The following is a 26,873-nucleotide window of genomic DNA, read 5'->3' as shown; positions in this document are numbered from 1 at the left end:
TGTGCAATACTCAATGCTTTAAGACACTGTGGTGAAATTTTGGTAATTTTTGAACAATTCCTTCATACTTTTTCACATATTCAGTAATAAAGTGTTTTTTGTTTAAAATTTAAAGAGACAGTAACGGTTTTGTTTTAAAACGTTTCTTGTGCTTTATTGACAAGTTTAAGCCTGTTTAACATGTCTGTGCCTTCGGATAAGCTATGTTCTATATGTATGAAAGCCAATGTGTCTCCCCATTTAAATTTGTGTGATAATTGTGCCATAGCGTCCAAACAAAGTAAGGACAGTACTGCCACAGATAATGAAATTGCCCAAGATGATTCCTCAGATGAGGGGAGTAAACATGATACATCATCATCTCCTACTGTGTCTACACCAGTTTTGCCCACGCAGGAGGCCCCTAGTACATCTAGCGCGCCAATGCTTATTACCATGCAACAATTGACGGCTGTAATGGATAACTCCATAGCAAATATTTTATCCAAAATGCCTACATATCAGAGAAAGCGCAATTGCTCTGTTTTAAACACTGAAGAGCAGGAGGGCGCTGATGATAATTGTTCTGTCATACCCTCACACCAATCTGAAGTGGCCATGAGGGAGGAAATTTCAGATTCAGGAAAAATTTCTCAACAAGCTGAACCTGATGTTGTGACATTTAAATTTAAATTAGAACATCTCCGCGCACTGCTTAAGGAGGTGTTATCTACTCTGGATGATTGTGACAACTTGGTCATTCCAGAGAAATTATGCAAGATGGACAAGTTCCTAGAGGTTCCGGTGCACCCCGACGCTTTTCCTATACCCAAGCGGGTGGCGGACATAGTGAATAAGGAGTGGGAAAAGCCCGGCATACCTTTTGTCCCCCCCCCCCCTATATTTAAGAAATTATTTCCTATGGTCGACCCCAGAAAGGACTTATGGCAGACAGTCCCTAAGGTCGAGGGGGCAGTTTCTACTCTAAACAAGCGCACTACTATTCCTATCGAGGATAGTTGTGCTTTCAAAGATCCTATGGATAAAAAATTGGAGGGTTTGATTAAAAAGATTTTTGTACAGCAAGGTTACCTACAACCCATTTCGTGCATTGTTCCTGTCACTACAGCAGCGTGGTTCTGGTTCGAGGAACTAGAAAAGTCGCTCAGTAGAGAGACTCCATATGAGGAGGTTATGGACAGAGTTCACGCACTTAAGTTGGCTAACTCTTTTATTTTAGATGCCGCTTTGCAATTAGCTAGATTAGCGGCGAAAAATTCAGGGTTTGCAATCGTGGCGCGCAGAGCGCTTTGGCTAAAGTCTTGGTCAGCGGATGTGTCATCCAAGACAAAATTGCTTAACATCCCTTTCAAAGGTAAAACTCTATTTGGACCAGAATTGAAAGAGATTATCTCAGACATCACTGGGGGAAAGGGCCACGCCCTTCCACAAGATAGGCCTTTCAAGGCCAAGAATAAGTCTAATTTTCGTTCCTTTCGCAATTTCAGGAACGGACCGGCCTCTAATTCTGCATCCTCTAAGCAAGAGGGTAATGCCTCACAACCCAAACCAGCCTGGAAACCAATGCAAGGCTGGAACAAGGGTAAGCAGGCCAAGAAGCCTGCTGCTGCTAACAAAACAGCATGAAGGAGTAGCCCCGATCCGGGACCGGATCTAGTAGGGGGCAGACTCTCTCTCTTTGCTCAGGCTTGGGCAAGAGATGTTCAGGATCCCTGGGCACTAGAAATAGTTTCTCAGGGTTATCTTCTGGAATTCAGGGAACTACCCCCAAGGGGAAGGTTCCACATGTCTCACTTATCCTTAAACCAAATAAAGAGACAGGCGTTCTTACATTGTGTAGAAGACCTGTTAAAAATGGGAGTGATACACCCTGTTCCAATAAAGGAACAAGGAATGGGATTTTATTCAAATCTGTTCGTAGTTCCCAAAAATGAGGGAACTTTCAGACCAATTTTGGATTTGAAGATCCTAAACAAATTTCTCAGGGTACCATCGTTCAAGATGGAAACCATTCGAACGATTCTACCCACTATCCAGGAAGGTCAATTTATGACTACCTTGGATCTAAAGGATGCGTACCTACATATTCCTATCCACAAAGAACATCATCAGTTCCTAAGGTTCGCCTTTCTGGACAAACATTACCAGTTTGTGGCCCTCCCATTCGGGTTATCCACTGCTCGAAGGATTTTCACAAAGGTACTAGGGTCCCTTCTAGCGGTTCTAAGACCGAGGGGCATTGCAGTAGTACCTTACTTGGACGACATTCTAATACAAGCGTCGTCCCTGTCAAAAGCAAAGGCTCATACAGACATCGTTCTGGCCTTTCTCAGATCACACGGATGGAAGGTGAACATAGAAAAAAGTTCTCTGTCTCCGTCAACAAGAGTTCCCTTCTTGGGAACAATAATAGATTCCTTAGAAATGAGGATTTTTCTGACAGAGGTCAGAAAGTCAAAACTTCTAAGCACTTGTCAAGTTCTTCATTCTGTCCCACGTCCTTCCATAACGCAGTGCATGGAAGTAGTAGGGTTGATGGTTGCAGCAATGGACATAGTTCCTTTTGCACGAATTCATCTAAGACCATTACAACTGTGCATGCTCAAACAGTGGAATGGGGACTATACAGACTTGTCTCCAATGATTCAAGTAGATCAGAAGACCAGAGATTCACTCCGTTGGTGGCTGACCCTGGACCATCTATCCCAGGGAATGAGCTTCCGCAGACCAGAGTGGGTCATTGTCACGACCAACGCCAGTCTAGTGGGCTGGGGCGCGGTCTGGGAATCCCTGAAAGCTCAGGGACTATGGTCTCGGGAAGAGTCTCTTCTCCCGATAAACATTCTGGAACTAAGAGCGATCTTCAATGCTCTCAAGGCTTGGCCTCAGCTAGCAAAGGCCAGATTCATAAGATTCCAATCAGACAACATGACGACCGTTGCGTATATCAATCATCAGGGGGGAACAAGGAGTTCTCTGGCGATGAATGAAGTGACAAAAATAATTCAATGGGCGGATGATCACTCCTGCCACCTATCTGCGATCCACATCCCAGGTGTGGAAAACTGGGAAGCGGATTATCTGAGTCGTCAGACATTCCATCCGGGAGAGTGGGAACTCCACCCGGAGATCTTTGCCCAACTAACTCAATTATGGGGCATTCCAGACATGGATCTGATGGCGTCTCGTCAGAACTTCAAGGTTCCTTGCTACGGGTCCAGATCCAGGGATCCCAAGGCGACTATGGAAAAGATATATCTGTTGGTGTGAATCCAAAGGATTCCCATGGAATAAGATAAAAATTCCTAAGATTCTCTCCTTTCTACAAGAAGGTTTGGAGAAAGGATTATCTGCAAGTTCTCTAAAGGGACAGATCTCTGCTTTATCTGTCTTACTACACAAAAGACTGGCAGCTGTGCCAGATGTTCAAGCATTTGTTCAGGCTCTGGTTAGGATCAAGCCTGTTTACAGACCTTTGACTCCTCCCTGGAGTCTAAATCTAGTTCTTTCAGTTCTTCAAGGGGTTCCGTTTGAACCTTTACATTCCATAGATATTAAGTTACTATCTTGGAAAGTTTTGTTTTTGGTTGCTATTTCTTCTGCTAGAAGAGTTTCAGAGTTATCTGCTCTGCAGTGTTCTCCGCCCTATCTGGTGTTCCATGCAGATAAGGTGGTTTTGCGTACTAAGCCTGGTTTTCTTCCAAAGGTTGTTTCTAACAAGAATATTAACCAGGAGATAGTTGTACCTTCTTTATGTCCGAATCCAGTTTCAAAGAAGGAACGTTTGTTACACAATTTGGACGTAGTCCGTGCTCTAAAATTCTATTTAGAGGCTACAAAAGATTTCAGACAAACATCTTCTTTGTTTGTTGTCTATTCTGGTAAAAGGAGAGGTCAAAAAGCGACTTCTACCTCTCTTTCCTTTTGGCTTAAAAGCATCATCCGATTGGCTTATGAGACTGCCGGACGGCAGCCTCCTGAAAGAATCACAGCTCACTCCACTAGGGCTGTGGCTTCCACATGGGCCTTCAAGAACGAGGCTTCTGTTGACCAGATATGTAAGGCAGCGACTTGGTCTTCACTGCACACTTTTGCCAAATTTTACAAATTTGATACTTTTGCTTCTTCGGAGGCTATTTTTGGGAGAAAGGTTTTGCAAGCTGTGGTGCCTTCCATTTAGGTAACCTGATTTGCTCCCTCCCTTCATCCGTGTCCTAAAGCTTTGGTATTGGTTCCCACAAGTAAGGATGACGCCGTGGACCGGACACAGCAATGTTGGAGAAAACAGAATTTATGCTTACCTGATAAATTACTTTCTCCAACGGTGTGTCCGGTCCATGGCCCGCCCTGGTTTTTTAATCAGGTCTGATGAATTATTTTCTCTAACTACAGTCACCACGGTACCATATGGTTTCTCCTATATTTTTCCTCCTGTCCGTCGGTCGAATGACTGGGGTGGGACTATATGGCCAGCTTTGCTGGGACTCTTTGCCATTTCTTGTTGGGGAAGAGATATTCCCACAAGTAAGGATGACGCCGTGGACCGGACACACCGTTGGAGAAAGTAATTTATCAGGTAAGCATAAATTCTGTTTTTGATCCAGGAGGCCGTTTCTATTACATACCTGACTGACCTGCGTAGCTCAACAGAAGGTTCATAACACAGTCGGACTGTTGGTTGCATCTCTGTCTGCTCTATCATAGCGATTATTTGGAACTCTTCACTTAACAGACCACAAACTATGTCCATTTAAGTTCATATACATATAATCTACATGGGCTGCCATGGAGAGATTTCACTTGGTGCCTCTCTGCCTACACGGACAAATTCTTAGCCTCACTTCTATACAGATTAATTTTACTACCCTTTTAAATTTGTGGAAGGACTCCAGTGTTTTTTATTCTAACACATTAACTAAGTTATGTACCTAATTTGTTTTCTCCTGTTCACCATTAGCGTAGCCATCCTTGGTCAGGGTTATTTGGGTAGTTAAGTGTCTGTGTTGGCATTGGAGGTGGCACTAAAATATTTTCACTCGCATGTTAGAGATATGAGATCCTCATTACAGTTTGTTTGTTATGCCATATTCTAGTTAAGCAAATATTAGATCTGGTTATCCCCAAGGTTTTGTTGTTTTTTTTTGAGATAGAGGGAAAGCATATAGTTCATGACACTGTTTATCTACTATACTATCTTATAGTCTGCTTCATTTACACTGTTCCTGGTTTATTTGATATGTTATCTAGGATATTAGACAAGCTCTTATAGCGTATACAAATGTCAGTATTTTAATATAAGCCCTCATTTGGCGCTTATCCAGACTAGTTCAGTGCTTTACAGTGCCCCCTAATCTCATAACTTATCATTCTCCTAGCTTGAGGGTATTTATCAGTTCGCTCATGTAGCATTGTTGAATAAGCACCTCAATGGGCATCTACATTATGGGGATATCATTCTTTATTTATCTTGGAGCACTAAACCCTTACTTCAAGGCTGGTTTATCTGCCCCTCACATCACTTAGTTTGGAATATAGCAGCCCATACTTTTAAACTATAGCCATATGGTCTCCCTGTAGTAAAGCTGAACTACTTTCTACTATAGTATAGGTGCGATACATATCCAACTAATGACCATATAGCTTAGAAATTTGGTAAAGCTTTAAGCAGTATTACTTAGCCCACTTGTCATGGGATATCTCTATTTAGTTAGCCTATTAATATTGCCATTCACTCAACTTTGACTATTGTGTATAATTATATTATACTATGCTAGTATGGTTACGTTTTATTTTACCTCCTCTAGTAATTTAGCCCTTATAATATATGTCCATTGCGCCGCATTTAGAGGCCTGTGCTTCACGTCTCCTCCTCTAGATACTTGACTTTCATGGCACACGTATATTACACCGCTCTAGTGTATTTGTGTTTTACATTATCTTCACTAGATGGTTAATTCTCATGACATATATACTTTACATACTACTGATATGTCCGTGTTATATATTATCCCATTTAGATATTTCGCTCTTGATTCATATGTATACTATACTTCGCTAGTTGGCTTATGCGCTATGTTTCCTCTCTTAGGTTTGTAGCTCTCAGGGTGTATATATATACTACACCGCACTAGTGTGGCTGGGTTTCATTTACCCCCCTCTAGATATCTAATATTTATAGCACATACGTAATACTCAGCACTAGTCTGTCGGTTCTATATGGCCTTCTCTAGATATTTAGCTCTTATACTGAGCCAGTATGTCTGGTTTTCTAATTATAGCTGTTCATATGACATTATAAGGACGCTAAATTAATACTATAGTACTGGAGAGATGGAGAGCCTCGACATTGTGGGTGATACCCCAACTCAGTTTACCCAAGGCATTAATACAGAGTAACTTCACTAGCAGTGTTTTTGAAAACTTAGACACCCAATAACAGTAACCACAATCCTGACTTATTAACTAGCTCCGCCCTCCACCCCCCCATTCTACTTTGAGCGGCTCTTGCCCGCTGCATTCTCTCCCCCTTCAAAACTATAAAACTAACTCCCCCCTGGCCCTATTACTGACTGAATAGATATTCTAACTTACTATCTATATGCCTCGTAGAGGACCATTTCTGGCCTAATATATATACAAATTGCGCAAGACCGTGATACATAACTATATTCTCATGGTTAATGATTTATTTATTTCACCACGTTTCATTAAACATCATTATATTTTACCCTGTTCACACTCCAATAAACTATGAGAGTTATTACTTCATACTATTTTGTACTGTATGGCATGCGGTCTACCATGTAAAGTTAAATGAAAAATGAAAAATGAGAAAAACATTCTCAGAAAAGCAACATCTTGGTGAAGATTATATTAAGATTTATGGAAATGTTATTTACATGTTCTCTCTCACCTCACTTAACCAAGTTTATTGAAAATTCTTTCTTAACCACAGTAATAACTGTTTAGTAAGGTGCCATATTACTAAAAGTGAGGTTTCATTCAAGGTTCCCAGATGTATTGTTGACACCTGTATTGTTGTGATAAGTTTGACTCGCAGATCTGTTGCATTTATCTGATGATGTTGTAATTTCTCAATAAAAAACTTTAATAAAAAAAAAAACTTATTGGTTTTATGCTTGAGGGTTGTAATTGTGTGTGTATTTCTACTTTAGTGCATTCCCATGCGGTGTTGTTTGGGCCTACTCCGACTTTTGACCTTAAGGGGCGGAGCCTATTTTTGCACATTTTCTTCAGGCTTAGCAGCAGCAAACAGTAACTCTGTGTCTCCTGGACTGTGTAGCTGGTCTCAAGGGTTGGAAACTTTTGACTAAATGTTGATATAAGTACTTCTAAAGCCTTATTTCTGCCCTTGCTTCTGGGTGCAGTAATTTTTGGATTAATTAACGATAATAGTAAAAGATGTACAATTTATTAAAATGCATATAGACAAAAACAGGTATTAAACATATATAGAGTTAAAAAACCTATGTAATAGCTAAAATAAGGTATAACAATAATTCAAATAAAGATAAAAACAATGATAAAACCAATCAGAAATGATGTCTGTGAGATCCTCTGTAAACTAAGTGGGAGATCCCTGGCTTAGTGTTAATGTAGGTGCAAATATATATTAACACAGTTAGAATGATAGAAATGGTATCCATGTACCAATCAGTGATTATAAAAATCCAATTAACAATTAGTGGAAAAACACAATTATACTGGGTACAAAGTAACAATGTCCAAATACTAGAGCATCCAATAAATATAAAAATCCCAAAAAATGGAAAAAGTGAATAATAGTTCCAAATATAAGAGAAAGTTCAAAGTTCAAGTGGAAATTCAAACAGTGGCCAAAGGTGATCCAACTGTGAAAAATCAGCAAAACATAAAATCCAATATGTGAAAAAATATAAGAAAAAATATTAGTTGTGTACAGTGTAATCCAAAAATAAGTACAAAATTGATCCAAAAATACAAGTAGAGATCCAAGAGAATGTGATCCAAAAATTACATGTAGTGATTCAAAAAATAAAGTCCAAGATAATTGAGAACTTAAAGTTTATGTGGAAAAAACCTCTGTATCAAATATGTTGTGGATAACAGCAAGAAAAAAACAAAAAATAGGTACAAAAATACAAAAATAAAAATATAAAAACGATCCAAACCTGTGAAAAAACAAAAACAAACAATGGTGCAATAAAGTTTTTTACACTTTAAAATATATGAAAATAATCTCACCAGTATGTCTGTGTCAACGCGTTTCTGCCTATTTTAAGGCCTTTCTCAAGACTGTCTGTTTCCTAACATATTGCTGCCCTAGTATAGAAAGCTAGAATAGGTTTACTTTGTTCTTTCTTTTTTCGACAGGTCTCTGTAAGGAGCATGTGTCCTTTCACACCTTGTAGGCTGTCCTCCTGCCGGACGGCTAGACTACAGGTAAGTGCCTTTTGTCTTGTAGGTATGAAGACTGCACTTCATGAAGACAGTTAGCTATACAGATGGGGACATGACACTCATAATATAGTTAACTCTGCATTTATTCGGGACTTGTAAATCCTTTATCCTCAGGATTTATTAAGGGCAGGTGCAGGCATTTGTATGTGAAGTACTGTGTTTCACAGGGGCTGTGTGTGTATAACATAGAACACACTGTGGTTACGGTCTTATTCAGTTTGGCTCTTGTGATATAATGAGCCAATTTGTCAAGAGACTTATTAACATTTAACGTGCTCTCAATACGGCTGTTCGTTGTGCCGTTCTTAGGAGCAGTTGGGCTGATAGGAGAGACTGTTTTTTTTAGATACTTTTTTCCCGGCTGTGGAACGCGTGCTTTATGCTTGCTGCACAGTTCCTGTTCAGTGTCGGGTTTTGCCAGTCACGTGACACGCCTATTTGATGTGGAGAGGAGCAACGCCATTTCTCCTCTGTATTCAGTGGTGGCTGAGTGTGGCAAGATTGTCTCTGTGTCAAATCTTGTCTTTGGATCTCAGAGTATAACCGTTATTCTCCTGAAACTGCGGTAAGGCACCTCAGTATACCTGAGGTATCTGTAGTAGTTAAGTGTATAGCGTATATTGTGCTTATAACGTTTTTTTTGAGTATCAGTTGGAATTTTAAGTACTTTTTCAGCCAATTTTTTTTCTTTCTGTGGGGAATTTTTGCTTAAGGCTTTGGTCATGTAATCTGAAGATATTCCTTTTAACAAATGTTTATTATGTCTAGAGGCCCAAATTGTTTTGCCCTTGCAATTTTGTAACTCATGTTTAGCTAGAACACTAAAGTATAAAGATAAATTATTGCCCTCTGAGCCTGATGTTTCTCAGGATGATGCTGTTCAGGCAATGCCACAGCTTTCTCCTCAAACGTCCCAAGCCTCAATGGCGTCACATACAGTGCCCTGCGGTTCCTCTCAGTCTCCTGGAGGAGTTTATTTGCCTGCTGATATTGCTGCTCAGGTATCTTGTGCGGTATCTGCGGCATTATCTGCTTTTCCTATATTAAAGGGAAAACGATAGAGGAAGATTAGAGATTCAGATATAAAAATAATAATAATTTCTGATGTTACGGGTGGAAAAGGGTCTTTTTTACCACAAGACAAGAAGAATAGACCTAAAGGATGTCAAAGTAATTTAGTTCCTTTCGTAACTTCAAAGGAAAGTCTTCTGCCCCTGATCCAGGATCGGATCAAGTGGGGGGAAGACTTTCTCTGTATTATCGAGCATGGATATGAGATGTCCCAGATCCCTGGGCTGTGGACATAGTATCTCAAGGTTACAAAATAGAATTCAAATCCTTTCCTTCCTAGGGGCAGGTTCCACCTCTCAAGATTATCTGCAGATCAGATAAAAAGACAGGCATTCTTAAATTGTGTTCAGGACCTTTCTTCCCTGGGAGTGATAGTTCCAGTTCCAGTAAGGGAACAGGGTCTACGATTCTATTCAAATCTGTTTGCGGATCTCAAAAAAGAGGGAACTTTTTGTCCTATTCTGGACCTAAACAATTTTCTCCGGGTACCTTCATTCAAAATGCAAACCATTCGGTCTATTCTTCCTTTGGTCCAAGAGGGTCAGTTCATGACGACCATAGACCTGAAAGATGCGTATCTTCATGTTCCCATCCACAGGGATCATCACAAGTTCCTGAGATTCGCCTTTCTAGACAAACACTTTCAGTTTGTGGCTCTTCCATTTGGCCTTGCCACAGCTCCCAGAATTTTTTCAAAGGTTCTGGGGGCTCTCTTGGCAGTGATCTGGTCTCAGGGAATTGCAGTGGCACCCTACCTGGATGACATATTGGTTCAGGCGCCATCTTTTCAACAAGTAAACTCTCATACAGAGATCTTGTTGTCTTTTCTACGTTCGCACAGATGGAAAGTGAATCTGGAAAAGAGTTCCCTTGTTCCAGCTACAAGGGTGGTTTTTCTTAGGGACCATAATAGATTCCCTATCTATGAAAAATGTTCTTATGGAGGTCAGTAAATCCAAGATTCTCTCTCTGCTTGCCTCTTTCTACAGTCTACTGTCCAGCCATCAGTGGATCAATGTATGGAGGTACTTTTTTCTCATATATTCGCTTCCATGGACATCATTCCTTTTGCTCGATTCTATTTAAGAGCTCTGCAGTTGTGCATGCTCAGACAATGGAACGGAGACCATTCAAATCTGTCTCAGAGAATTTATCTAGATCAGTCGACAAGAGATTCTCTCCTGTGGTGGCTTTCTCAGGAACATCTGTCTCAGGGCACATGCTTACGAAGACCTTCCTGGGTGATTGTGACCACGGACGACAAGCCTGCTGGGCTGGGGAGCAGTCTGGGACTCGTTAAAGGCGCAGAGACTTTGGACTCTAGAGTTGAGAGCGATTTTCAATGCTCTGATAGCTTGGCCTCAGTTGTTCTTAGCCCAGTTTATCAGCTTCCAGTCGGACAATATCACCTCAGTGGCTTATATCAACCACCAGGGAGGAACTCGGAGTTCCTTAGTTATGAAGGAGGTGGCTCGGATTATTCAGTGGGTGGAAGCTCACAGTTGTTGTCTATCTGCTATCCACATTCCAGGAGTGGAAAACTGGGAAGCGGATTTCCTGAGCAGACATACTTTTCATCCCAGGAAGTGGGCTCTCCATCCAGAGGTATTCTTCAGGATAACCCTCAAATGGGGGGTGCTGGAGTTGGATCTGATGGCATCTCGGCAGAAAGCCAAGCTTCCAAGGTATGGTTCAAGGTCAAGAGATCCTCAGGTCGCTCTGATAGATCCTCTGGTGGTTCCTTGGGATTTCAGTCTAGCATACCCGTTTCCTCCGTTTGCTCTCCTTCCACAAGTTATTGCTCGTATCAAACAGGAGAGGGCATCAGTAATTCTAATAGCTCCTGCATGGCCTTGCAGGATCTGGTATGCAGACATAGATGTCATCTCTTCTACCTTGGAGGTCGGCTCTGAGGAAGGACCTTCTATCTCAGGGTCCATTCCTTCATCCAAATCTCGTTTCTCTGAAGCTGACTGCTTGGAGATTAAACGCTTAGTTTTGTCTAAGTGTGGTTTTTTTGAGTCCATCATTGAGACCATGATCCAGGCTCGCAAGCCTGTAAGGTATGGCGTAAATACCTTTACTGGTGTGAATCCAAAAGCTACTCTTGGAGTAGGTTTAGGATTCCTAGGATTTTGTCCTTTCTTCAGGAGGGTCTGGAGAAGGGATTGTCCGTCAGTTCTCTGAAGGGTCAAATTTCTGCATTATCTATTTTGTTACACAAGCGTCTGGCGGATGTGTCAGATGTTCAATCTTTTTGTCAGGCCCTGGTCAGAATAAGGCCTGTGTTTAAATATATTGCTCCTCCTTGGAGCCTTAACCTTGTTCTTAAAGTTTTGCAGCAGGCTCCGTTTGTGCCATTGCATTCTATAGATATAAAGTTGTTATCTTGGAAGGTTTTGTTTCTTTTTGCTATCTCTTCTGCTCGGAGAGTCTCGGAACGCTCGGCTTTGCAGTGTGATTCTCCTTGCCTTATCTTTCATGATGATAAGGCGGTTCTTTGTATTAAGTTGGGTTTTCTTCCTAAAGTGGTTTCGGATAGAAATATTAATCAGGAAATTGTTGTTCCTTCTCTATGTCCTAATCCTTCTTCTCATAACGAACGTTTGTTGCACAATTTGTTTGTCGTGCATGCTCTAAAATTCTACCTACAGGCAACTAAGGATTTTTGCCTGTCTTCTGCCCTGTTTGTTTGTTTCTCAGGAAAGCGTAAAGGTTGGAAGGCTACTGCTACTTCTCTTTCCCTTTGGTTGAGAAGTATTATTCATTTTGCTTATGAGACTTCTGTCTGGGCAGTAGCCTCCTTAGAGAATTACAGCTCATTCCACGAGGGCTGTTTCCTCTTCTTGGGCTTTCAAAAATGAAGCTTCTGTGGAACAGATTTGCAAGGTTGCAACTTAGTCCTCTTTGCATACTTTTTCCAAATTTTCCAAGTTTGATACTGTTGCCTCGGCGGAGGCTTCTTTTTGGAGAAAAGTTCTTCAAGCAATAATGTCTTCTGTTTAGGTTCAGCTGTCTTGTTCTTCCTCCCTAGTCATCTGTGTCCTCTAGCTTGGGTATTGGTTCCCACTAGTAATTGATGATGTTGTGGACTCTCCATATCTTAGGAAAGAAAACAAAATGTATGCTTACCTGATAAATTTCTTTCTTTCTGGATATTGAGAGTCCACGACCCCTCCCTTAAATTTAAGACAGTTATTTTTGACTACACCTCAGGCACCTCTACACCTTTGTGTTATTCCTTTTTTCCATTTCCCTTCGGTCGAATGACTGGGGATTATGGGTAGGGGAGTGACACTTAACAGCTTTGCTGTGGTGCTCTTTGCCGCCTCCTGCTGGCCAGGAGTGATATTCCCACTAGTAATTGATGACGTCGTGGACTCTCCATATCCGGAAAATAAATAAGTTTATCAGGTAAGCATAAATGTTTTTATTTTTTTATTTTAAATAGATAGTGCCCCCTTTAGGCTGTTCTTTAACCTATATATGATATAGTATTTTGTATTATCTTTACTAAGAGTTGACAGGCTCTTGAATTTTTGTAGCCACTTGCAGCTGTGAATGCTTGTTAACATTTTGTAGCTATTTTCAGCAAATGGTGTTAAGGGAAAATCTTATTTACTAACTTACTTAAAACAGATTTTGAATTCCAAAGAGAAATTAAATAAGGTATTGCACTTTGTTAAATTGAAAGGTTGGATTTCTTTACTCATCCTAATAGCTCTCTACAGTGAAGTCTGGGCCCTTTTTTAGGGATCGAGACAGAAACTCAAAGCCTGAAATGCCATTTTTTCAGGACATATCAGACCGAAATAATCAAGAGAGCGTAATGCTTAATTTGTGGTCTAATAAAAAGTTTTGAATCCCATAGGGAGAAAACAAAATAACATAATTAAAAATATCACTATGTTTTTTTTTCTTTTAGGAAGAAAAAGAATTAGGCGAGGAAAGAGCCACAGAGCTCGCTCGGCTCACTGGTCTGTTTATTCTCAGGAGAACACAAGAAGTTATTAACAAATTCCTCCCTCCAAAAGTTGAGAGTATAGTCTTCTGCCGACCTTCTAATATTCAGATTGAACTTTACAAAAAGTTACTGAACTCACGAGCTATTAGGTCTTGCTTGCAAGGCATTGGGGAAAACAGTCCACATTTGGTGTGCATCAATGCTCTTAAAAAACTTTGCAACCATCCTTGTCTGCTTTTCAGGACGATACAGGTGCGTATTCTGTCCAGAACAAACAATTATATGTGTGATTTTTAATGATAATGCACACTTATGTTTTTTTTTTGCAATGCTTAAATCTTTGGATTACAAGGAAAAATTTAGATTTAGTATTTCAGCGTATATGGGGATATAAAAGGAACCATGAAATGTGTAAGTACTACAGTTTAGTCATTTCATTCATACAGGTGGTGAGAGTCCACGGTCCATTACTCCTAGGAATTACTCTTCCATACCACTTGGAGGAGGCAAAGATTTCAAACCCCAAGAACTCTATAAAACCCCTCCCACCTCACCAGCACCTGAGTCTTGTCTTTGCCTCAGCAGAAGTTGTTTAAAGAATGAAGATGTGCATTTGCTACTTCATTGAGAGGGGTTCTCAGATCGAGCTGAGGCCCGTTTCCCCTCAGAGAATATTGCTTGTCAGAGGTATGTATATGGAGTGTTGGAAGTGACATATTTCACCAGTGAAGATTTAGTCACAAACTTTGCCATGGGGGTTGCAGAGACTTGTCTTTTGCTTCTGCCTGTTGGTTGGTCAATATACTCCTATTCCAGTACCTCTGCTGTTATGTTTCTGCTTTTTAATTCTGTTTCTAAATCTGCCTTTGAAGCTGGGTCATTTGAACATTTTACTACCAGTATTAAACGTTTATATTGTTATATTCTAAGGTATTTCCTTCAGCAATCTTAAGCAAAAAATGTATTAATGTTTTAATGCATTCTGACCATTACTGATACTTTTTTGCTGTAAAGGGTATTTGTGGTTATCTATTAATTTAAAATATCTTTACTTTCTACTAAATATAATATACTAAATCTCTATGGTAAAACCACTAAAACTAACACAGATAAATTGTGAAATAAACTCTATGAGAGGGCCTCCATTATTTGCCAAACAGTTTATTTAGGAATCAATCTATGTTAATAATAAGATAAATATTCACAGGTATATATATATAAATCTATTTTACAGATACAGTCCACATTTTAAGATACAGGGCAACTTTACTACACAAACACCAATTTGTTCAATACTGCTAAAATAATCATAGGAATGTACTTAGCCATATTTCTTCAGAGTTTCAGCCATCTTTACAGCATGCCCAGGATAAAAAGAGAGGCAGAGGTTCTGGTGTTACAGTATTTTATACCCCAATTCAAAAGGGGAGTGGCCTTTCAAATGCCACTCACAGGCCATTGGGAGTGTCCACCTAGACAGACACTAGACAAAAGAACTACTTGAATAAACCAGCTATGTGAATTGCCAGTTATAAAATCTGTGAGCTATATTCCAATATCCCTGTTACAAAATGTCACCACATTCCCTCACTTTTTCTTCTTCTATGTTGCCCCGTTTTTTAGTTATACCCACTAGTACAGAAGAACACAGTGGGAGCGAAAACCTTACAGGAAAAATTCTCCCACTAATCCCTTAAGACTCGGCGATATGAGCTCTTCTGTACTTTCCTAGGACTGTCAATTCCTAGTCTAACTTTATACAATTCATTAAAAAAATGCATTTAAAATTATACATAGAAGCACAAAATCCTATGCTAAACCCCATTAGCAACATTTATACAATGGTCTTAAATGTTGGGAAAAGTTCATGTATGAGTGTGTGAGTGTGGGTACACTAGATGGGTATGCGTGTAGTAAAATCTTTATTAAGAAAGTGTGAATTGTGCCTGTAAAACAAAAGTTATAATGGTTCACTGAAGTTCTTTGTTGTCATCTTTTGGCATCTGGTCCTTGCTTTTGGCATCTGGTCCTTGCTTTTGCTTTACCAAATCTCTCTCTTTGAACCACTTTGTTTTTTTCCAAGACCCTCAAAGGAATGAAAAAAGATTAAAACCAGGCATATATTTACTTCACACTACAACACTCCATCTGCAGTAGAAACCACATTCACAGTTATTAACTTTAAGTTGGAAAGTGCCTCTGCTATTGCATCATCCCACTCGCACCCTTACTTAACTTATGTTGCTTGATTTATATGATTATTTACCCCTTTATGATATATATATATATATATATATATATATATATATAATTATTTTGGCCTAATGCACCATTTTACATCTCCATTGTGATACATTATACTAATTTAATTTGTCCAACGCCACCATCATAGCTTCATGGTAAGATCAATCCTGAAGACACCTGAAAAACAACAATCTATAATATGTGTTATTGGGGAAAAACTGGAAGGAACGGTGAGAAGCCTTCTATCTTCATTGGTTTTAATATGTGTTATTGGGGAAAAACTGGAAGGAAAGGTGAGAAGCCTTCTATCTTCATTGGTTTTCTTCCTGCAAGATAACACTTCAGACAGTTTACATAGAAATGGTATTGCATGTGGCCTCCCAAAACTAATCACAATGGAGGTATCTGTTATTGTTTTTTTTAGAAAGAGAATGCATCAATTAACTATACATTCTTAATATTGGCATTTAAAACTTAATAATGAAAAACACTTAAAATTATTAATTGAACTTAAAACTAAAGTACACATTACACGATACAAATGTACTGCAAACAAATATGCTTATAAACAAAAATGAATGATTTAATTTGAGCCCTCCAGCTCTGTCAGTTTCTTCTTTAGAAACCCAATTTGATCTCTCATTCTCCTGTTTTTTTGTTTGAGTTCCCAATAACTTAAGTTGGCCTTATTGTTTATCTCATTTGACCTCAACCTCCAATTTTCTCCTCTGTTAATATCGCCATTTAAATTCCTGTCTCTCCAGTTTTCTGTATTTGATGCTCTACTATTCTGATTTCCACAAACATTCCTTCTATTACCCCTCTCTGATTCCTGCCTGTGAATAGTCAGATTATTCTCCATTGACTGCTTCACTGCAGAATTTGCCTTAATGGTGTATGGGTGATAATTCCACTACTTCTCAGCTCTAGTGAGAACCATATGTAGGTTTGTGGAGTTTGGATCATACAGCTTTACAAACTCCTGACATTTTCTGGGGAGAGCTTCAAGTACCCTCTGTATGTGAGCTGGTGACCCCCAGATCATTTGGGTCTGTGGCTGGCGCAGCACACACCAGAATAAAACTCTTTTTGCTACTTCAAATGGCCCATCTAGTGGTCTCATGGTAATTTCACTAATCTCTTTTTCTAGACTAGTAAAATTGAAAAAGGTTTTAGCTATCCTGCCAGCCTGATCACATATACTTGAATTCAATCCTAATAACCTGTTGGCATAGGGGCCCATGGCATCTTGAAGCAATTCTGTCCATTCCGGCATGCTCATACCTAATTTTATGGCTTTTTCAGTTCCCTTGTGAAACCAATGTGAAAAGTTATTAAAGCTGTTTGTGGGGATTGTGCCCCACCATTTCTTAAAAATGTCTTTATCTGCTACAGTCATTGGCCTAGTCTGATTTGAAAAACCTGTAGGAACTTTCAGGTTGTTAAAATTCTCAGAAATTATGACAGGGGCAATTGGAACAGAACTTGGGTTTTTAGTGGGGCCCATTTGCATTTTATCTTGTTTTACTACTTGTTTCGGCTCTTTCCTTTGTAAGTTATCACTATCTGCATTGTTCCCAGAAATATCACTGATTATTTTTTCTTTTTGTTCAATTTTCATCTGTAACTCAGTAATTTTGTTTGAGTATTCGTTACTGATGTGTTCTGTTAATTTTAATTTACGTTGTAATTTACTGATCTGTATGGTGTTAGTTAAAGCTGAAAGCTTAATACAATCTCTGTCAGTCTGTGTGTTATCTAACTATAATTTAAGGTCTTTATTTTGCTCTGTCAGGTCTCCAATAATGTCCGTTAATCTCTTTATTGTTGAAATCACTGCCTGCGCTATCATACATTTTCTTTTATTATTATTCATCTTTTTAAGAGTTAATACCTGTGTTAGTATATCTAAAACACTTTCACACTTGTTGTTTTTAGCTTCTGGGATGAGGAATGGACCATTATATTTATGAATGTAATTGTTAAAGTAATCACAGATTTCCTGTGAAATATAGTTTTTTCCAGACATTTTTAACAGATAGCCGTTAGAACTAAAATAATAATAAAATAAAATAAAAAAAAATAAAAAAAAAAAATATATATATATATATATATATATATATATATATATATATATATATATATATACACACACTAGAATAGTGTGTCTCTCACAGCATAGTAGTTTTTTTGTTTTTTTTAAATGTTAACACAGGATGTACAAGATACCATTGAGATGCTAATTTTACACAACAAAGGACATAGCAGTTAAGCCATGTAGAAGGGGTAGTAATTAGATCTGTTTATAAGCAGGTCAGCATTCCAGCAGAGGTGGTAATATAGTTAAGTTTTTCTAACCACTGCTCATTATTCTTTATTTTAAATCTGGGGAACAGACTTAGAATAGTGTGTCTCTCACAGCATAGTTTGCCAGACTATTTTACCTGCCCCAAATGCAAGGAATTATCATCTCTATAGGGCAATGAAACACGAGACTAAACAGAAATTAAGCAGAACAAAATTAAAAAATGAAATATTGTTCTCTTTTAAAAGGTGTAAACCATCAATAATACTAACCTAAATAAAATAAATGAACAAAGCAAAGCAAGGAATCCTTTTTACTGATATTTTCCCAAATTGAGGAAAAATTATAAAAATATTTTAAGTACAGGAAGATTCTATAGAACTTCTGAAATGCTAATTTCAACTGTAGTTTTGGTTCCAGGATCTGCTTCAAACACAGGAAATGCAAATTACACCTTTTTTGTATTCCATACAAACTTAATTAAAATTCTGAACGAATAAATGGAAGAAGAAGGAGGGAAAAACAAAATATGCTTTAAACTGCTTATGGCTTAGCATATTCCCAAAATTAAACTGTAATTTCTTAACTTTAAATTCTACACAATTTCCCATACAATTCAGAATGAAATGTATGTATAGGGCAAGCTACAGCTCTGGGTGTAACACATTCACAGAAATGAATCCTTTGTAAAAAGAAATAAATAAAAATGTGCAAGAATATTACAATCTTTATAAAAATGGACATTATATTCAATCACTTTACCTTACTGTGGCAGCTATTAAATAGTACTGTAAAGCTTTTGTTTGTAAAAACATTTAGATGGGACCAACACAACACATGTCTCTAAAATTCATTAGAAAACTGATAGAAAACTGGCTCAACAATAAAAGTATCCAGTTTCCAAAAACAAGAAAAATACAAGAGTTAAAGGGACAGTCTAGTATAATCAACTTCCCAATTTACTTCCATCATCAAACTTGCTTTTTTTTCTTGGTATTCTAAGTTTAAGCCAAACATAGGTAGGCTCATATGATAATTTCTAAGCCTTTTAGGGTTGCCTCTTATCACATGCTTTTTTTGGAGGACTGAATAAATTTTATTGTATACAAAATAATACTGGTAAAAATAATAAAAGCGGTATATCTGATTTCCTTCGTGGAAGACTAAAACAAAACGGTTTACCAGCTATTAGGGAAAACTGTTACATTAACCCCGCTGGCAACAATGTTAAAATAACTCAAAATGATTCTTAAAAATAGTATACTATAACACAATACCTAAAAACAGCTGTACAATGAGACCCTACCCCAAATAATGGGTGTATTAGGGTATATCTATCCGTGAGTGAGCGCGGTCGAAAACCACCTGCTGAATCAAACCGTTAAATGGTGGCAGCAATAATCGTTGGTGACACCATTTAAGAAGGCTATAAAGCTGATAAATAAAGTGCTAGAGGTGTAGCACAATAGATGTCAGTATAGTTATGGATCCATATCTAAGGATTGGCCGCAGTTTAGATCCTGAAATTGGAGTGCTTGACAAACGCCGCACTCGAATTGGAATCTATGACACTGACCCCTGGCTACAAGGGTTTCTGTGATACCAGAAAAGTGCTAGGTATATAACAAAAAATAAAATAAAACAGTGAAACAAGTGGGTACGGGCAAAATAGGCAATAAAAAATGCTAGCAATAGTTACACAAATCTTATACAACAGTGGAATAGTGAAACAAGTAAGTGCAATGCAAATAAGTAATGAAAAATGCTGGCAATAATTCCACAAATCGTGTACAATACTGGCAGTGATAACAATTAATAGAAATGGATAAAAAATGATAAAAAGTGGTGTTCAACAAAGGATAAAAAGTGGTGTTCAACAAAGGATAACAAGGAGCACTGCAGTGTATAAGTGTTGGAGAAAAAGGTGTCGGTGAGCAATGTCAGTAAAAAATCTGTGCGCTAGCACTAGAAAATCCAAAGAAACTCCTGTTAGGCCAAAAAAACGTGGTGAGAAAAAATTGGGGAAGAAAAAAATGAGGAGTACAATAATGATTAAAACGTAAGTTGTAACTAAGTGTGTCAGTGGAAAAATAAACAAACACAATAATCCAATAGTCAATCAAAAATGTTCCATTGTGGGTCTTTTTCCATGTGAAAAAAGTGATGATAGCTGGAAGAGGATTATCCAAGAGAATCCTTTGGGGAGCTCAGCTGTGTCTATGAGATTATCGTTGATCCCTAAAATCAAAAATAAAACATAGCGTGGCAAAAAAATTTTTAAAAAGAGAATAATCAGAAAGATACTTACCAATGGGTCGTCTACGCGTTTCGGTCCTCACAAGACCTTTATCAAGACTCTTGAAACGATAATCTCATAGACACAGCTGAGCTCCCCAAAGGATTCTCTTGGATAATCCTCTTCCAGCTATCATCACTTTTTTCACATGGAACATTTTTGATTGACGTTTTTTTGGCCTAACAGGAGTTTCTTTGGATTTTCTAGTGCTAGCGCACAGATTTTTTACTGACATTGCTCACCGACACCTTTTTCTCCAACACTTATACACTGCAGTGCTCCTTGTTATCCTTTGTTGAACACCACTTTTTATCCTTTGTTGAACACCACTTTTTATCATTTTTTTATCATTTTTTATCCATTTCTATTCATTGTTATCACTGCCAGTATTGTACACGATTTGTGGAATTATTGCCAGCATTTTTCATTACTTATTTGCATTGCACTTACTTGTTTCACTATTCCACTGTTGTATAAGATTTGTGTAACTATTGCTAGCATTTTTTATTGCCTATTTTGCCCGTACCCACTTGTTTCACTGTTTTATTTTATTTTTTGTTATACACCTAGCACTTTTCTGGTATCACAGAAACCCTTGTAGCCAGGGGTCAGTGTCATAGATTCCAATTCGAGTGCGGCGTTTGTCAAGCACTCCAATTTCAGGATCTAAACTGCGGCCAATCCTTAGATATGGATCCATAACTATACTGACATCTATTGTGCTACACCTCTAGCACTTTATTTATCAGCTTTATAGCCTTCTTAAATGGTGTCACCAACGATTATTGCTGCCACCATTTAACGGTTTGATTCAGCAGGTGGTTTTCGACCGCGCTCACTCACGGATAGATATACCCTAATACACCCATTATTTGGGGTAGGGTCTCATTGTACAGCTGTTTTTAGGTATTGTGTTATAGTATACTATTTTTAAGAATCATTTTGAGTTATTTTAACATTGTTGCCAGCGGGGTTAATGTAACAGTTTTCCCTAATATCTGGTAAACCGTTTTGTTTTAGACTTCCACGAAGGAAATCAGATATACCACTTTTATTATTTTTACCAGTATTATTTTGTATACAATAAAATTTATTCAGTCCTCCAAAACGTTTGTGTGTACATACCCTTAGGCCGTTTGGCGCTGTGATCACTTACACCGTTTTCAGTATCTGTCCTTTTAGGGGATTGGTTAGACCCCTTTTGTGTTTCACAGCTTAGGGTATATCTCAGCGCTGCAATATCACATTATTCTTTTTTGACTTTTTAAATAAAGTACTACATACATAAACTTTGCTATAAAACACCAAATCTACATTTACTGCAGTTAAATTTAAAATAAATCAACATTCATTTGATTCCTGCAAAACTAAATGGCATATGGATTCGTCTACAACTTCATGGCCGCCAAAATGTGGTTATCTATTAATTTAAAATATCTTTACTTTCTACTAAATATAATATACTAAATCTCTATGGTAAAACCACTAAAACCAACACAGATAAATTGTGAAATAAACTCTATGAGAGGGCCTCCATTATTTGCCAAACAGTTTATTTAGGAATCAATATATGTTAATAATAAGATAAATATTCACAGGTATATATATATAAATCTATTTTACAGATACAGTCCACATTTTAAGATACAGGGCAACTTTACTACACAAACACCAATTTGTTCAATACTGCTAAAATAATACTTAGCCATATTTCTTCAGAGTTTCAGCCATCTTTACAGCATGCCCAGGATAAAAAGAGAGGCAGAGGTTCTGGTGTTACAGTATTTTATACCCCAATTCAAAAGGGGAGTGGCCTTTCAAATGCCACTCACAGGCCATTGGGAGTGTCCACCTAGACAGACACTAGACAAAAGAACTACTTGAATAAACCAGCTATGTGAATTGCCAGTTATAAAATCTGTGAGCTATATTCCAATATCCCTGTTATAAAATGTCACCACAGTATTATTGCTCCTTCTGTTTGTTTCTTACAGGAAGAATATACAATTGTTTTTACAGCCATTATGAACTTCATTCGAACAACAGTGCTAATATGATGGTGGCCATGGCTCTTTCAATTAAGCATAAAAGATCAGTTCAGAATTTGTTTTTTTAGTTCTTAGCCTGCTAAGTTTAATGTTTCTAGTCATAAGGCTGTTGTTTCCTCAAAGGAGATGGTTTTTCTTTGTTGGTCAAGAGTCTTACTCTGATCATTTTCTTTTTATTTCGTTTTATGTTAATAATATTCATTCTCTTTTTTTTTTTAAAATAGTTTTTTATTGAGGTAACAATAATATACACAACATACTCATACATTTGTCATGGCAACATGCCGGTCAGCATACATCAATTCTTAAATATCCAATGCAGTAGGCATGTCTTAGAGTCCATACACAATATCATATTCCCAGCAATAGGAAAAATATATGGCCATGCGCCACACCTCTTTTTATATATGAATACATTTTCATTTGGACACCGGAAAATGAGTTAATAAGTGGTAATCTTAGGGCCTGACATTTGTGTAAGGATACTAGTTACCAAGAAACAGGCCGTTATAGGTCCATACCTTAACATCAAAGCATAAAACAATTCAAAAATAAGAGATTAATAGCATAATCTATATATATTCCGTCGCCAAACCCCCTTAAAGTTTTATAAATGTGAAAATAGCATACCTCTATCGGACCTGCAGTGTAATATATGTGAAATAGGGGGAGGAGGACTATTCATTATCAACACACCATCCTTTTCGCCTACTTGAGTCTCAAGTACTATTCAAAGTCGCTATATGAGTATTAAACTGGTGCTTGAGTAAAATCTATTGCGGCTAGCCATCTTCCCCTATATCCCATGGGGTAACGATCAACATGTAAATATAAATATAGTTCCGCCTCACAACACTCAAAAACACAACAGTATTAAAAGTATGAATTACATCTCGGCATCATATATGGCAGTTCTCTAGGGAGGGAATAGGCTCCCAGTTCAAAAAAGGAGCAGTCTTGGGGTGGGGTTAGGTCAGGTCTGACAAGCTAACGATCTGCTACTTTACCCAACCCCGACTTTTGCACCAACACCGAGGCCCGGGAGGCCGCCGGGCACCTCGGGGATCGAATCCATCCCGCGCTCCAACGTGCGCACTGACCCCAGGCCACAACTTCTGTAAAAATCCAAGACAGCGGGATAACAGCGAGCACCCAGCGCTCCCCCGGGAAGCCTCTCATAGGGGAGCCGGCCGGTCTCCCCCACGTGGCCAGGTAAGCAACAGCCATCTGGAAGATTTCAACAGAGCAACCCTCCTGGGTCCCTGCAAATCTCTGTGTAGCATCAATATCCACCGCCGCCTCAGCTGTTCTCATTCTAGGCGGGTTAATTACTCCTGAAGTTCCCATGTTGCCGGCATCGGTGGCTCCGGTATGAGCGCTGACCTCCCGCAGCCGCGGCCCCCTCAGCGGTCCAGACTGGGAAGTCGTGCTATATTTTAAGAAATTTTTATAACAGTCTATTCAGCCAAATGTTCCCTTTATCTTAAGGTAAAGATTCTTGCTGGATGTCTAGTAGGTGAGCAGATTACAGGCAGGATGTAAAACTGCATTGCAGAGCTCCCAGTTTAGCGGCCATCTTGGTCCTTAGCCCGGACACGCCCCCTATTCATTCTCTTTTAAAGGGAATATTTTCTTTCTTACTTTAGAAGTTACATGATCCTAAAATACATGGGAATATACCAGCTAAATGTTATATTTGTTTGATCCCTTGGTGTATTTCTTGTCCCTTTTGCAGTTTCTGAGATTATATCCAGAAATTTGACTAAGTCAGGTATTCCTTTTATTTCTTCTGAAGACTTCTATTATTGAGTTTTTGGAATCTAGTCCCAAAGTGGTTAGGACCATTTTTTACTCTGGCTGTATGTTCTGGCATTCCTTTGGAAGATAGTTCTTCTTTTTTTTTAGTCCCTTTTGTTAGGAAGTTTATTTCTTTACTTGGGAGGGCTTATTTGCAAACAAGATATATTTTGAATTCAGTAAAATGTATTGCTTATGTGGCTGTTGCTTGATCTTTGTCTTTTTCTGCAGTTTTCTTTTGATTCTGCCAGTGAGATTTTTTAAACATCTTATGTTGTTTAGATGCGCATAAGCCTTTCTTTTGTTGTCACTCATTATTGCTAGCATATGTCTTTAGCTGTTTCTTTCTAGAAGCGCATTATAATTAGAATCTTAACTGCTGACATGATTTCTAATTCCAGACTTATATCTTTCCTTACAGAGAAAATTTAATTTGGTTTCGACTTGGATTTCCATTATTTTTATGGAGTCTGGGTTGTAGGCGCTTTTGTTCCTCAGGACTAGTAGTCCAGCTGTATATTTTAAGCTCAGATTTGTGTATTGTCCCTTTCATCAGAACAGGGCTCAGACATCTTTTTTCCACCTAGTATCAGAGGTCTCTTGGGAAATAATATAATCAGGGTGAGTTCCCATTAGTTGAATTTGAACAGGCTTAAGCAGTTTAAGATCTTATTTAGGTGCAGCCAGAGATCGAGAGGCTTTGGTAGAGGGTAGGTTACTCCTTTTTCAGGAAGCTTGGTTTTTGTCTGTTCAGGTTACTTGAATTCTTATTATTAGGATATTGAATAGGTTTCAGATCAAGGCCTCAAAAGGGAGAGTTTTATTTTCCTTGTAACTCTGTAGGCTCAGGTAGATGGGATCTCCAACCTATTCATTGTTCCATAAGTAGGAAGGAACTTTCAGATCTATTCTGTTCTAGAAACTTTAAACAAGTTTCTCAAATTCCTACTTTTGAAATGGAAACTAGACTTTTCTGTGAGGTCAGTTTATGTCCTCAATAGATTTTAAGGATGCTTACCTTTTATGTTCTTATTTCTAGGAACATCATCAGTTTCTGAGATTTGCTTTTATGGACAAGATTTTTCAGTTTGTTGCTCTTCCTTTTGGTCTGGCTACAGCTCTCAGAAAATTATCTAAGGTACTGAATACCCTCTTGTCTGTAATCGGTTTTCAGGGTATTGCAGTGTTTTCTAGTCTAGATGAAATTTTGGTTCCATCTTTTCATTTGGCAGTATTTCTCTCCTGCAGATTGTTGTTGTTTCTTTGTGATACAAATGTGATATGGCAGGACATATAGAGTGTGATGAATGTGAACCAGTCTTCTTGGCCTATATGAATCTATATAAACAGAGAAATCCTGAGTTTCTGACATGGCATAGACTTGAAGCTTATATATAACTTGTTTTGATTGAATAAAATGCTGAACAAAAACTATGTATTCTACATCCTTGGTTGAGCCATTTGTTGGACCGGATACATCTTGACAGGAATAAGAGACACATAGACAGTTTCATAACCTAATGTAAGAACTATTATTACATAGTGTATATAAAGGATCTGGGACTTTCTCTCCCTGGACTTCTCAATCCAAGGGCAGACGTGTCGTTTGGATATAAAATTGAAACTCCCAGTTCTTCTATATGGCTGAGGCTGAAGTAAGCGGGAATCCTTAGCCAAAGTTGAACATATATAATTGAACTATCTGGTGATGTATTGATTAATTTTACTTCTCTATAAACAAGTTAGTATACAATATTGTTTAAGATTGTTCTTTTCTTTTGTAAATAAACTATTATACCTATTCAATTATTGCTTTTAGCATATGTATTAAGGTATACATTTTATTAGGCAATATATAATTTGGCAACAAGTTTGGGGTATTTAGGTATTTGACTGTTAAAATACTTGTGTTAGTTGCGGGTGTTATGCGGTCAAATCATAAATAAATAACGAACTTTTTGACAAAAGAAAATTTTATTTAGGGGTAATGATGTTTAAAAAGAGAGTTAACGTTGTCAAAGACATTACTATTCCCGGGTGGGATGATTCACCTTATAATGATGTGGCACATGAGGTAGCTAAAGGAGCAGGGTTGTGTAAACAATGGGACTTAACTCTTAAAGAAACTAATCTTGTTGATGTAGTTAAAACATAAGAGGAAGTGCCTGTTGAGAGAGGAAAAGAACAGAACGCTTTAGCACGGAGGCTATGGATAATGTGTACAGCATATAGGGAACAACATAAGAAAGCAGAAGATTGGCGTAAGTGTAATTTAAAATGAGAAAAACACATTGCTGAATTAGATATTATGGTAGCGCAATGCAACAATAGGTTGCATTCAAATAAGTTGAGTACTTATCAACATGTAGCTGAAGTAGCTGCGATGAAGGTAGCAGCTAATAAATATAAAAAAACGAAAAGGGAAATGTAGTAAAGTTTAAAATCAGAAAATATATAGTTAAAGCAGGAATGTTACAGCCCAGAAAGGCATCACATTGCAGTGTTAGGACCAGTCGACATTGGGACACCTTGTAAGTTGGTGACTGACTTAAGCAAAATATGAGCTAAGATGATTTTTTATTTTGCAATATTTAAATGTTTTGATGACATAGAAGAGGATGTGCGGCAATATCCTCTTTTGTGTAATTATTTGGTTGGTTGCTTGCACCCCTAAGAAGCAGTGATGTG

At 38.1% G+C, this 26,873-nt stretch overlaps 1 protein-coding gene across 1 annotated transcript in view; it reads left to right on the top strand.

Moving 5' to 3' along the window:
- Positions 1 to 26,873, top strand: part of RAD54B (RAD54 homolog B) — a 401,092-nt gene that overhangs the window by 253,640 nt on the left and 120,579 nt on the right. Inside the window, exon 10 of the mRNA XM_053715205.1 lies at positions 13,457 to 13,747. Coding sequence (XP_053571180.1) covers positions 13,457 to 13,747 — 291 coding nt within the window. The remainder of the gene's footprint in view (positions 1 to 13,456; positions 13,748 to 26,873) is intronic.

This window comes from Bombina bombina, chromosome 5, assembly GCF_027579735.1.
Source record: "Bombina bombina isolate aBomBom1 chromosome 5, aBomBom1.pri, whole genome shotgun sequence".
NCBI classification, from domain to species: domain Eukaryota; kingdom Metazoa; phylum Chordata; class Amphibia; order Anura; family Bombinatoridae; genus Bombina; species Bombina bombina.
Note: the sequence above shows the minus strand (reverse complement) of the source record. Positions and strands in the feature narration are given on the sequence as shown.